The sequence below is a fragment of the Pteropus medius genome, unplaced genomic scaffold (assembly GCF_902729225.1).
Source record: "Pteropus medius unplaced genomic scaffold, Ma_sr-lr_union100, whole genome shotgun sequence".
Taxonomy (NCBI): Eukaryota; Metazoa; Chordata; class Mammalia; order Chiroptera; family Pteropodidae; genus Pteropus; species Pteropus medius.
In genome coordinates this window covers 22,450,913-22,461,619 of record NW_024351073.1, presented here as the reverse complement: position 1 = coordinate 22,461,619, position 10,707 = coordinate 22,450,913, and the positions used below count along the sequence as shown (strand labels likewise).

At 51.1% G+C, this 10,707-nt stretch overlaps 1 protein-coding gene across 2 annotated transcripts in view; it reads left to right on the top strand.

The window, feature by feature from the left end:
* The first annotated feature begins 4,074 nt into the window (after positions 1-4,074).
* ADCY2 (adenylate cyclase 2) overlaps positions 4,075-10,707 on the top strand; it is a 316,696-nt gene continuing 310,063 nt past the window's right edge. For both annotated transcript variants that reach the window (XM_039842794.1, XM_039842793.1), the window contains exon 1: positions 4,075-4,303. In XM_039842794.1, coding sequence (XP_039698728.1) covers positions 4,094-4,303 — 210 coding nt within the window. In that variant the 5' untranslated portion in view covers positions 4,075-4,093. The remainder of the gene's footprint in view (positions 4,304-10,707) is intronic.

Here is a 10,707-nt window from a genome sequence, read left to right as displayed (position 1 = left end):
GAGGGCTGCCCTCTAGTGTCGTAGGAAAAATGAATTCTCCTTCCTATTTTTTTTTCTTTAATCCAGCAGGCCTTTAGAGCTCCCGCAGCCGGTTTCTTCTGCGTTTTGTCACAAATGAATTGATATGGAGTATTTACATGAGAACCTCTTTGCTCTCCATGCCCTAGCTTTGGCTTAGTAGTTCTGATGTCCTAAAGGGATGGAAATAAACTAGAGGACACCTGGGGTCTCTTCAGTTGCAAGCGGCTGGATTTCCTGCTCCTCATTTTTCATTCCACTTCACGCTGCTTGGGGGTTATTATTTTTTTCTCTTTCAAACAGAAACTGTTGTGAATTTTTTAAAAAGCGTTCTTGGCTCAATTAATTCTAAAACGCTGATAGAATAACTATATTGATGATGCTGGTTCACATTTTATTTCGTATTAGACATAAGGCAATGACAGAGTTCTCTAGAAAAATAAGCATCCAAACTAAAACCAAGCGAAAGAACCCAACAAAACTTTAAAGAAGCCTGGCATATCCTTGACTTTTATGTTATATTCCTTCCACAACCTTTGTCTATGATGATGAAATTTAAATTATACAGGAGAGTTTGAGACGTGTGCTGATTTTGTTAAGTTTTTGGTAGCCTTCCTTTTAAAAAATACTACACTGAAATTTCCTGCAAGGGTCTTAGGCCCAGGCCTTTTATTTTTATTTTATTTTATTTTATTTTGTTTTGTTACCTGAATGTCTGGCAGCACATGGAAGACACAAAATAAATATTTGTCAAACGAATTAATGAAAGAATAAGTGATAAAAAAAATATCACGAGGGTCAAGTGCAACATTCTCTCCTCGCAGAGTCTAATTCTAGTTTGCCCTTGATTTACAAAATCTCCTAGGGCTCACGACCACCTCTTTTACCATGTGGAGCATATGCATACAGTATAGACACTGGTTGTTAAAAATACCCGGCTTACCAACGAGAACCAAGGAGAAAATAATTAGTTAAACCTTTCCTTTTCCTCCCACAAGTCTTTCAGTTCTTTTTTCCAGAGACCTAAGTTAAAGATGATTTATTTTTTCTTCTTTTGAGTGGGCAAAGGCAGACGTTTATCAATATAAGGGGTGAAGAAGCAGCAAGATTTGAAGAGATGAATAATGAGTATGTCGCTCCGACGGGAAAAGGCTGAGAATGGACAGTACGGCTCAGACTGTGAACCCCGAGAAGGATTCATTAGATGTGAACCCAGAGAAGGAATTTACCTACTTCAACGGACTTTCCAAGGTCACCCAAAGGCCCACATTTTATAAATAATATGAGCCTGGCCACCATCCGCTGCCAGGAGCGTCTCCTGCACTCTGTACCGGGAAGACCTCAGGCCGAAGGCTCCCTTCCTGCACCAAGCCCTGCTCTTTCGCTCCCGCTGGCTGACTCGTCTATTATAAGGAACTTCCTGGTTTTGCCTTTGGACCAATGGACTAAGTAAGACCTGCCCTGCCCAGTCAGAACTGCTCCATAATGTCCAATCAGGAGGCATGATGCCAACCAATCAGTGTGAGAGTGGGCCAATCAGAAAGGCATGTTTGGATACCTCATTTACATAAAGTAGACCTAATTGGAAACCTGGACGGACACTTTTGCTATAAAAGGCGGCCTCCCCTCCGCTTTGAGAAGCACAATTTAGGTTGCTATCTGGATCCCTCACCCCAGACTGTAGCTCTTTTTGCTCAAATAAATGCTTTTTGAAAATTCTTTATTGTAGTCTAAAATTAATTTTGGTTTACAAAACCCGGAAGGACCTTAGGCAGAGCCGGAGAAATAAAGAGAATCCACACATCAATCAGAAACTGTGCCCAACTCCCCACTCAACCGTGTCTCCTTGGTAGAGGTCAAGTTCTGGGTGCTTGCGAGTCCGATTCTTCGGTGCTGTCTTTGCAGCTCGCTCTCGGAACCACCCAAATCCTCGACGTCCCTGGTCCAAAAGAAAGAACTGAGCCCAAAGGCTGGATTTGAACCAGCAGGAAAGGCTGAGATTGGAACTACCCGGTCACAGTGGGCAGTCGGGGTGGTGGGACAGCAAGCGCAGGCAAAGAGAGGAGAGGGCTGCGGACACCTAACACGGCAGAGAAGACACTTTCGTTCCCCTTCTAGGGCGGGAAGGTACAGGCTGTGGGCGCAACAGGAGACACTGCGGGACCTGCGCCCATCCATTACCTCCTCCCATTTCTCCTGTCCACCTCTCCCGCGGGAGCGAAGGCCTAGGACCAGGTGGGGCCTGCTGGGGCAGGACCCTGGGCCAAGGATCCAGTGTCAGGACTTGGCCCTGAGCCCAACCCCTCTTCCAGGTCTTCCCACCCTCACCGAAGCCACGATCGCCACAGTGTGGCAGACCTGTGCCTTTGGTCATACCCCTTGCTCAAAATAACCCACTGGAAGGTTCGTGCTCTCCTCTCCCTGAATGGCCTGGGTCCTGGATGTGGGAACTAAGCGACACAGCTTACATGTCCCCGCACCTGAGGGGGACTGGACAGCCTGGGTGGGCAGGGGGACAGCTCAGGAAGGTTGCCAGGGTGTTAGGTGGTGCCAGAACTGGGTCCCGAGCGCGAGTCTTCTACTGAAAGAGACGACACATGCCTAGGATAACCCTCTCCCCCGTGCCCCTTCCAGGCTGTTTGCTGGCGGCATGAGAGGGGAGGGTCGCCGTGCCTCGAATTCCTTAGGCGTTGGGAGTGGGTGGGATCTGGCTGGTCTGGAATAGGAGGAAACCTCCAGGGCGGTGGGCTCCCCTAGGGAGTGGCGATGAGATCCCCCGTCCTCGCAGGGCGAGCGCCGGTGATCTCCACTCCCAGGCGCGTTGGGAGGGGACCCCCCCCCCCGCGCAGGGCTCCGGCCGCATCTCTGGCGCCTCGCGCGCCCAGTGCCGGGGGGAGGTGGGGAGGGGGCGAATCCTAGAGCCCACCCCGCCCGCCCGGGCGCCCAGACACGCTCCCCCCGCGCGTCCCCGCCGCCAGCGCCGCGGGGCAGAGGGGGCTCCGCGGGACCGTGATGGGCCAGAGGGTTCCCCCTAAACCTCCCGTACGGAAAACCTTGGCCCACCGGGCACCTCCAAAGTGTGACTTCAGCTGAAAGTGCAGGACGCAAGCGAGGCTGTCCAGGGGACGTGGCAGGGGTACTGCGCTCAGTCACAGCCACCTCATCCCTCCGTTGCATATTTGGGGCTGTTCTCTGTTGAGGGGACTCCTTGGGTCCCAGAGCTTTTCCGCCCCCCGCAGGGAAATCCCCCTGCTTCCTGCGACAGTGGAGAGGAGCGTGGGAAGCCCACGCCCGCTTCGCTGAGATGAAGAGGGTGGGGCCCCCAACCCACTAAAGGGGGGAGGTAGAACCCCCCCTTCCGAGCCCCCAGACAGTGACAAGGAGGAAAGGGCACTGAAAGGTGGGAGATCTCGCCGCACTCCGAGACAGCGGGGGAGGGCGTGGGAGCACGTCCCCTCCCGCAGCCCACTGAGAGGCCGGGGGGCCCTCAGGGTGGGGGCGCCCCTCCCACTGCGCTGGGAGCCGGAGAGGAGGCCGGGCGCCCCCGCAGTCCTCTGCGCGCAGTGGGAAGTGGGGTGGGGCAGAGAGTGGGAACCCCAGGCTGTGCTCTGACAGCGTGGAGAGGAGGTGCGAGCCCCCGCCCCACCCCGGGCTGCGCTCGGAGCCTGGGAGAGGAGGTGGACCGCGCCGGGGCTGAGCGCGCGCGGGCCGAAGGAGGGGACGCCGCGCGGGGCGCGGCCGGTGCCCCCCACCGCACTCCTGCCCACCCGCCAGTCCCCGGCCCGGCCGTCGGGGGGCGGCGGTGGGCGGAGGCCGGCTGCGCGGCGCGGGCCGGAGAGAGGCGGGCCGAGGCCCCCCCTGTCGCAGCCGCCCCCTCCCGCGCGGTGGCGGCAGCGGCGGCGCCGGGAGCTGCCCCCGAGGCCGCCGCCCGGCCCTCGCCCGCGCGTCAGCGCCCAGCCCGGGGCGTCGGGCTCCGCCCGCGCCGAGGCCCCTGCGCGCAGCTCCGGGCGCCGGCAGCCGGGCGGCCGAGGCGGCGCGGGCGTGGGACGCGGCCGGCGCCCCGCGAGCCGCCCCGATGTGGCAGGAGGCGATGCGGCGCCGCCGCTACCTGCGAGACCGCGCCGAGGCGGCGGCGGGCGGCGGCGACGGGCTCCCGCGGTCCCGGGACTGGCTGTACGAGTCCTACTACTGCCTGAGCCAGCAGCACCCGCTCATCGTCTTGCTGCTGCTCATCGTCATGGGCGCCTGCCTCGCCCTGCTCGTCGTCTTCTTCGCGCTGCGGCTGGTGAGTGGCGTCCCCGCGGGCCCTGCCCCTCGCACGGCCGTCCCCGAGAGGACGGGGGCCGAGCCCGCCGAGCCGCGTCCCGCCCGGGGCTGCCCTCGGCCGGCCGCTCCCTGCCCCTCCCGCCGGCCCGCCCCGCGCCCGGCCCGCTCCGGCCAGGGCTGCGCGCCCCGGAAAAGTTTCCTTGGACGGTTCTGCCCAAAATAAAGTCGCCGGGGTGCCCTCCAGGTGGACCGCGGGGCGTGCGTGTGCTCCATCCCCGGGCACCCGCGGGCCGACCCGGCTGCGCCCTCCGCCCTGCGCCGCCGCCGCCGCCGCCACATCCGCTCCGCCAGGTCCCCAGCCGAATCTCCCACCGGCCGCCTGGCCAGGCCACCGCGCGGCCCCCGAGCCGGCGTTTTACTTTAGATTGGACGCTATTTAACTCTGCGAAAAGCCTGCCTTGGGACAGTGGTTAATGACGAGGACTGTGTACAGAAAGTATATTATTGTACATCTTTGCCTTTAAGTCTGGATGTATTTGGTCCCATCCACAGAGAGATGGGGTGTTGACCCGCGCGGTGAGTCTTCATGCTCCGAGGCCACGAGTAACACGCACCGGTGTTTTCCTCCTGGAGAGGCAGTTAATCGTGCGTTCTGTTTTGTACAGGTTACTAAAGTGGATTTCATCCTTAGGAGCAGAATGCAACGCAACAGCCGATGTCAGTTTTTGCCAATTTGTATTTTTCAAGCAGAAACCCTTGGCTGGTTCCCTGGAGCAGTGAGGGGAAATCTGTAGATGGCGGTAAACTTCCTGTCATCGGCCGTTCTCTGTTTGTGTGGTTCGAACTTTCGCACCGTGCGTGTGTGGTATGTACGCGCAGAGTTTGTGCAGGGCATCCACTACCCAGGAAGATACTTTGGGACAGTGGTTGATCTGGGCATGTCCTCACCGAATGTGTGTGTGTGGTGTGTGTGTGTGTGTGTGTGTGTGTGTGTGTATTTATTTATTTAGCTTAGACTGTAATTAGGAACCGATATTCATGTCCACTGAGCAAAGAAGTGGATGTCTGCTCACATTGCAGCAAGCGTGCAAAGTGGCCGTCTTTGGTACTTGGCAGTTAGTGTCTGATATCTTAAGACAGATGGTGCTCCAGCATTATGCATGGAAAACTTAGCACCGTGGGGTCTTTTAAAAAGTAAAGTTTTTCTCTTTCTCCACACTGCTGGAGGGGTGCTGTCTGCTGGGATTCAGCGAGGTAAAGATTAAAAAGCGAATGTAAGAAATCACCATGCCACGGATAAGCTGGCTCTTATACTGAGCGCAGACAGCACCTTGAACCTGCATCCTGGGTGTAAGTTCAGGGCGGCCCTCACGCTCCTGTAGCCAGCCTCGGATGCTGCCTGCAGTGGCATCTTTGTGAAAAGGACTCGGAGAGAGACTTCTGCCCAGTCTCGTTGCAGACAGCATCTCCAACGGCATCTCCTTCTCGGTCCTGTCCTTCCAGGAAAGGAAACATGTCCGTTTCCCTCTGGGAATCTGTTCTGCCACGATGTGGCTGCTGGTGATTCTGTCAAACCTGTAATTTAAACCTGTTCTGGCTTGTTGTCCTCTAGATAGAAAAGGAGGAGCAGGTGATGGTCTATTTATAGCACCGTGAATGTATTTAAGGACAAGGGCGAAGTTCGGCCCTCCCCTGCAGGCCACTTTGTTTGCTATGACACAGATCGCTAAGTTCTTTAACCTCCTTGCTGCTGATGTTTGTGAGTGGGTGGGTCAGGGATTCCCCGGGGTCCAGCCGAAAGCCTCCTTCTCTGACTCGTCTGGACCTTTGTATCTGTGTTTCTTTACACAACTACTTTATGTTCCATGCCATGGGGTGCGAATGCTGGAGTGGCATCCTTTGAAAAGTTTATCCAGGCATCTTTACTTCTTCTTGATAAAGCAATCATTCCCATGCTTTCCTGCTGATTGACATATACGGTTTTACGCACAAGCGGGCCCTTCCCGTGGTGTGGCTGTAGCTCTCAGCCTGATGTCGGACGATCCTGTTCTTTGTTGTAGCTGGTGCCCGGACTGACTACTGTGTGACAGGCTGTACAGGAAAGAGCCAGAATCAGGGAGGTGGAAAGCTGCCTTCAGGTGGGGCCCGGGGCTGCAGGGCTAAGGGGCAGGTAGGAAAGGCCTAGAAGAATGGGCACACGCTCCGAGACTGGACCTCGGGAGGGACCGGGGCGATTCTGAGCTCCCGACAGGCAGCTCGTTTCTCTTCTGCTTTTAGTAACATCGTGAATGGCTCTTCCACTTGGCCCAGACATTCTCCATCCAGGTAGTCAAAGATGGTTGGGGTAGGAGCCTGAGAAGACTGGACAGTGCTAACAAAGCAGTGCTCACGTGGCGAGGGCCACATTCACTTCTCAGGCTGATCGGAGCCCGGCTTCGGAGAAAACCCACCCCGAGAGATGGAATGAGCTGCGTGGGGCCGGCCCACCTTCTCACACTTCTCACACTTCACTAGGGTGGCTAGTGTCTGATGGAATTCAGGAGCTCAGCAGATCTATTTTTGCTGCCTAAAATCTTGGGCAGGCTCCTTCCTTCCCATGCATCCGCCTGATTTTGATTGCCATTAGGCTGCCATCAATTCTCGAAGTAGAAAAAGGCTGGTAGTTTCTTAATGCACTTCCCCGGTCTCCAGGAACATCTGGATCACAAAATGATCTTGGCGTCATCCAAGTACTCAGTGAGTTTTCGCTATATGTCATGGCCTTCCTATGAAGTGATTGGAAATATTATTAAAAAGGCAAACACCTTCGTATTGCCCTAATTGACATTATTCCGAAACTGATTTCACTTAATTTCAATCTGTGGTGAAGCCATTGATCATACAGTTAAACTAATCTTCAAAGTGTTTTTATTTTACTGTAAAATAAGTTCTGAATTCAAACTACACTGTCTTGCTTAATTATTTTCTGCATAAAAAGCTATTAAATAGGTTTAACCCATATTTGTTAAGAATTATGATAGCATGTCTAGAATTTTAATATTCTCTTTAATAATATCGAAATATTTTCCATTGCTTATTATGGAAATTTTTAATGATAGCTCTGGTCATGATGGGCAAAATAAACTTTGCCCCTGGCATTGGGAAACTAAAAACTAACGAGACCAAACTTGAAGTTCTAAGTTTTATGATATCATCTTATTTTCTAGGACTGGTTTTTATTACTACGTGCATGAAAATCCTTTCTCAGAATTTAATCTTCTCTCCTTCATCATGTCCAAAATCAGATCGCTTTTCTCAAAATTTGCCTGTCATCGTTAGGAAAGGTTGATAAAAAGTTTTTAGTTTGTCAGAATACCAGCTGGCTCTAGCCAGGTTGGTTTTGCTAAAATTTATGATTAGAAATATGCAGTATTTCAACTGGAATGGAAAAATTTTATACCCTTAAGTTTTAAATAGTCAGATATGGAAATAAAATAGACTTTTAAAGTATGATATTGAAACTCATATAAGAGTATATACTTTTATTAAATATGCAATGTATATGGTTTTGACCAAAGATATGTTCTGCCTTCTTGATTTTACTATGATTTGGTGTGCATCCTCGGTAAAGCGATAACTAAAAGGACTTTCTGTTACAAATGGAATTTCCAGCATCAGATATTTCTCTAGGGGCAGATATATCGGAGTGTTTCTTTTGTCTACATGTAAAGGATCTTAATTTTTCCAAAACAAACAAACCAACCAACAAACCAACAAACAAACCTCTATTATTCCCCACACTATTTCAACGCCCCCTGTGGATTAAAGAATATCTGGTGGGATGGAAGGCTGGGGAAGGCAGATAAATATGCTGACATCTCCTGCAAGGAGCAGGAAGTTTTATGCAAACTTTCTCTAGTCTCGTAAATCTGGGGCTAGAGGGGAGTAGTGTGTATTCTTAGGAACTGGAGTAGAGATAGCTAAAGATATATATTTTGAGCATTTCTATACATGTAGAAAAATCTTATCTGGCAGGTATTTGTAAATTGCAACCAGTAATTCACTAAGTCATTTTATTTGTAATGTAACTATCGGGTAAACAAAAGACAAGGAAAAACTGTAATTTCCCCCAGGAAAGGTGTTTGGGAAACATCTCGTGGATATTAAAGTACATACTTCAACATACGCACAGTGCCTTGACTTCTGCATTTAACAAAGGCAGAGACGAATGGTTAAGAACATCTGTCTGTTTGGGTGCTTTGGCTTCCTCTCTTCTGTGACCTAGGGCAAATTGTTTAAACCCTCTGTGCCCTAGTTGTTTTATTTGTAAGTGGTATGGTACCTGCCTTCCAAGGTGAGGGTGCAAATTAGTACACGTGAAGCGCTTCGAATAATGCCCGGCACAGAAAATGCCCCCAGGAACTGTGGTCATTGGCGGGTCTTCTGTAGTTGTATTTTCACTGTCGCTATGAAAGAATACATAGTCACACAGCATGAGAGCTGGAAGGATGCTCATTCTGAAGAGGAATTTTCCACTCAAATGGCTAACCTCGTAATCAGCAGTTTGTTCTGCTTCTGTGGACATGCCTGCTGCATAGGCCGAAGGGCAGGGTGACCTCGAGAGCAACCGAAGACTCCACTCCGCCCCCCGCCCCCCGCTTTGCTTGTTCTGTCTAGATACCAGATATATTGTGGATAAGCCCTATAAAAGTAAGGTTACCCCCGAGCTCGGGGCCCAGATCTTCAGAGCACTAGCTCTTCTGAGACCGCCAGTGTAATAAACCTGAGTTCTCCAACTCTCCGAGTGCTGCTTGGTTTCTCGCCGGTCTGATTTTTCTGCAACAATTCTGCAGACGAGGAAACTGAGACCCAAAGAAGGAGTAAGCTCAAGGACATGACGTGGTGGTGATGGTGATGGTGCAGGCTCCCCCGGCAGGGCATCTGACTTTTCCTGGGCGAACTTTCCTAGAGCTCACTGCAAGTCTAGAATTCCCAGCTTTGGTCCTGTCCCCAAAGCAGTTTCCTTGATGAAATTTTATGCTGATACGAATATCCTTCACCTTCATTTTGTGTAATGTTACTTTCCATTTTCTTCTCTTTTAATGTTCAAAGAATCTGGTTAGAGAGGGTTCTCCACAATTAACTCGCCGAGGTGGGCGTCACTTGTTCTCATGCTGCTAAATATTCTCAGTGTCTTCCCCATTTGGCAGAAGGTCCCCTTGTGGCTTTGCTTTTGCTGTCTGAGCAGTCCCTGGCATAAATGCCGTGGCATGTAAAGTCCATTCTTACTGAACTATATGTGAAAGTTGCTGTTTTAAAATCAAACATTCCATTTAAAAGATAATTACACTGTTGGAGAAGACGTATAACTAAGTTGAAGGTGTTTTATGGTCGCATTAACCACTGTGAGAGTTTGATCAGTAACTGTTGGTGGTGGGTGCGTCAAAGCTGGGTGTTTGCGCGTAATCCGCTGGGACACTGGTCCTTTCTAGCACTTGATATCGGCACGGGCACAAGCCATAGAAAACTCTTTCCTGCCCTCACTGATGGTTACTTAAGGCCGGCTGGGGCCAGCACTGGGATTGGCATCCCCCTGGGTGGTGGTGATACACTACACTAACATTGACTTTCCTGAGGTGTCTGTCGACCTGGGCCCCATGGGCTGAGAACGTCTACACCTGGTCCTCTACAGCCCCCAGTGCTCCTGACACCCCTCACCTCCAAGCTTCTTCCTCTCTGAGCTGTGTATTCAGCCTCTCTTGAGCTTACACAGCCTTGGCTGAACACCCCTCTCTGCATTGGTTTCTGCCTGTGACATTGGCAAAGCTCGTGGACTATACAAAATCATTTGACCACTGCATTACTGTCATCTGACGATCAGAATAGTTTTGTGAATCTATTTTGTCTCTTCAACTAATTGTCAGTCTTTCAGGGGAGAAGCACAGCACCCCCCTATTTGCACAGCACTGCCATTTCGCAGGTGCTTAATTAGCATGCATAATTTATGGTGTAGGTACATTTTGCTTAGCGGCTGTGTCTCCCACCGTGTAGCCTACAGGTTAAGAGCACAAAACTTTGTCAATACACCTGGATTTGAGTCTCGATTTTGTCACTTAATATTCTTGACATATTAATTTATCTGTTGTAGCCTCAGTTACTTCATCTGTGACATGAAATGAATAACACCACCAGGATCGGAGAGCTCTGTGGGGAATTGAGATGGATCATAGAAGCATTTAGCACAGTGCTGGGCACCTACTGTACCCCCAAAATGTAGATCATGGTTGTTATCTTTGTACCCAAGCAGGGTCTCTTTGTCAAGGTCTCCTGTAGCTATATTTCTCATTGAAAACTAAATGAGTACTAGGATTTTTAAACGTGAATATGAAAGAACAGGCATGTGTTTCTGTTTCTGTGATCAATGTTGTGCATGTGACTTTAAGT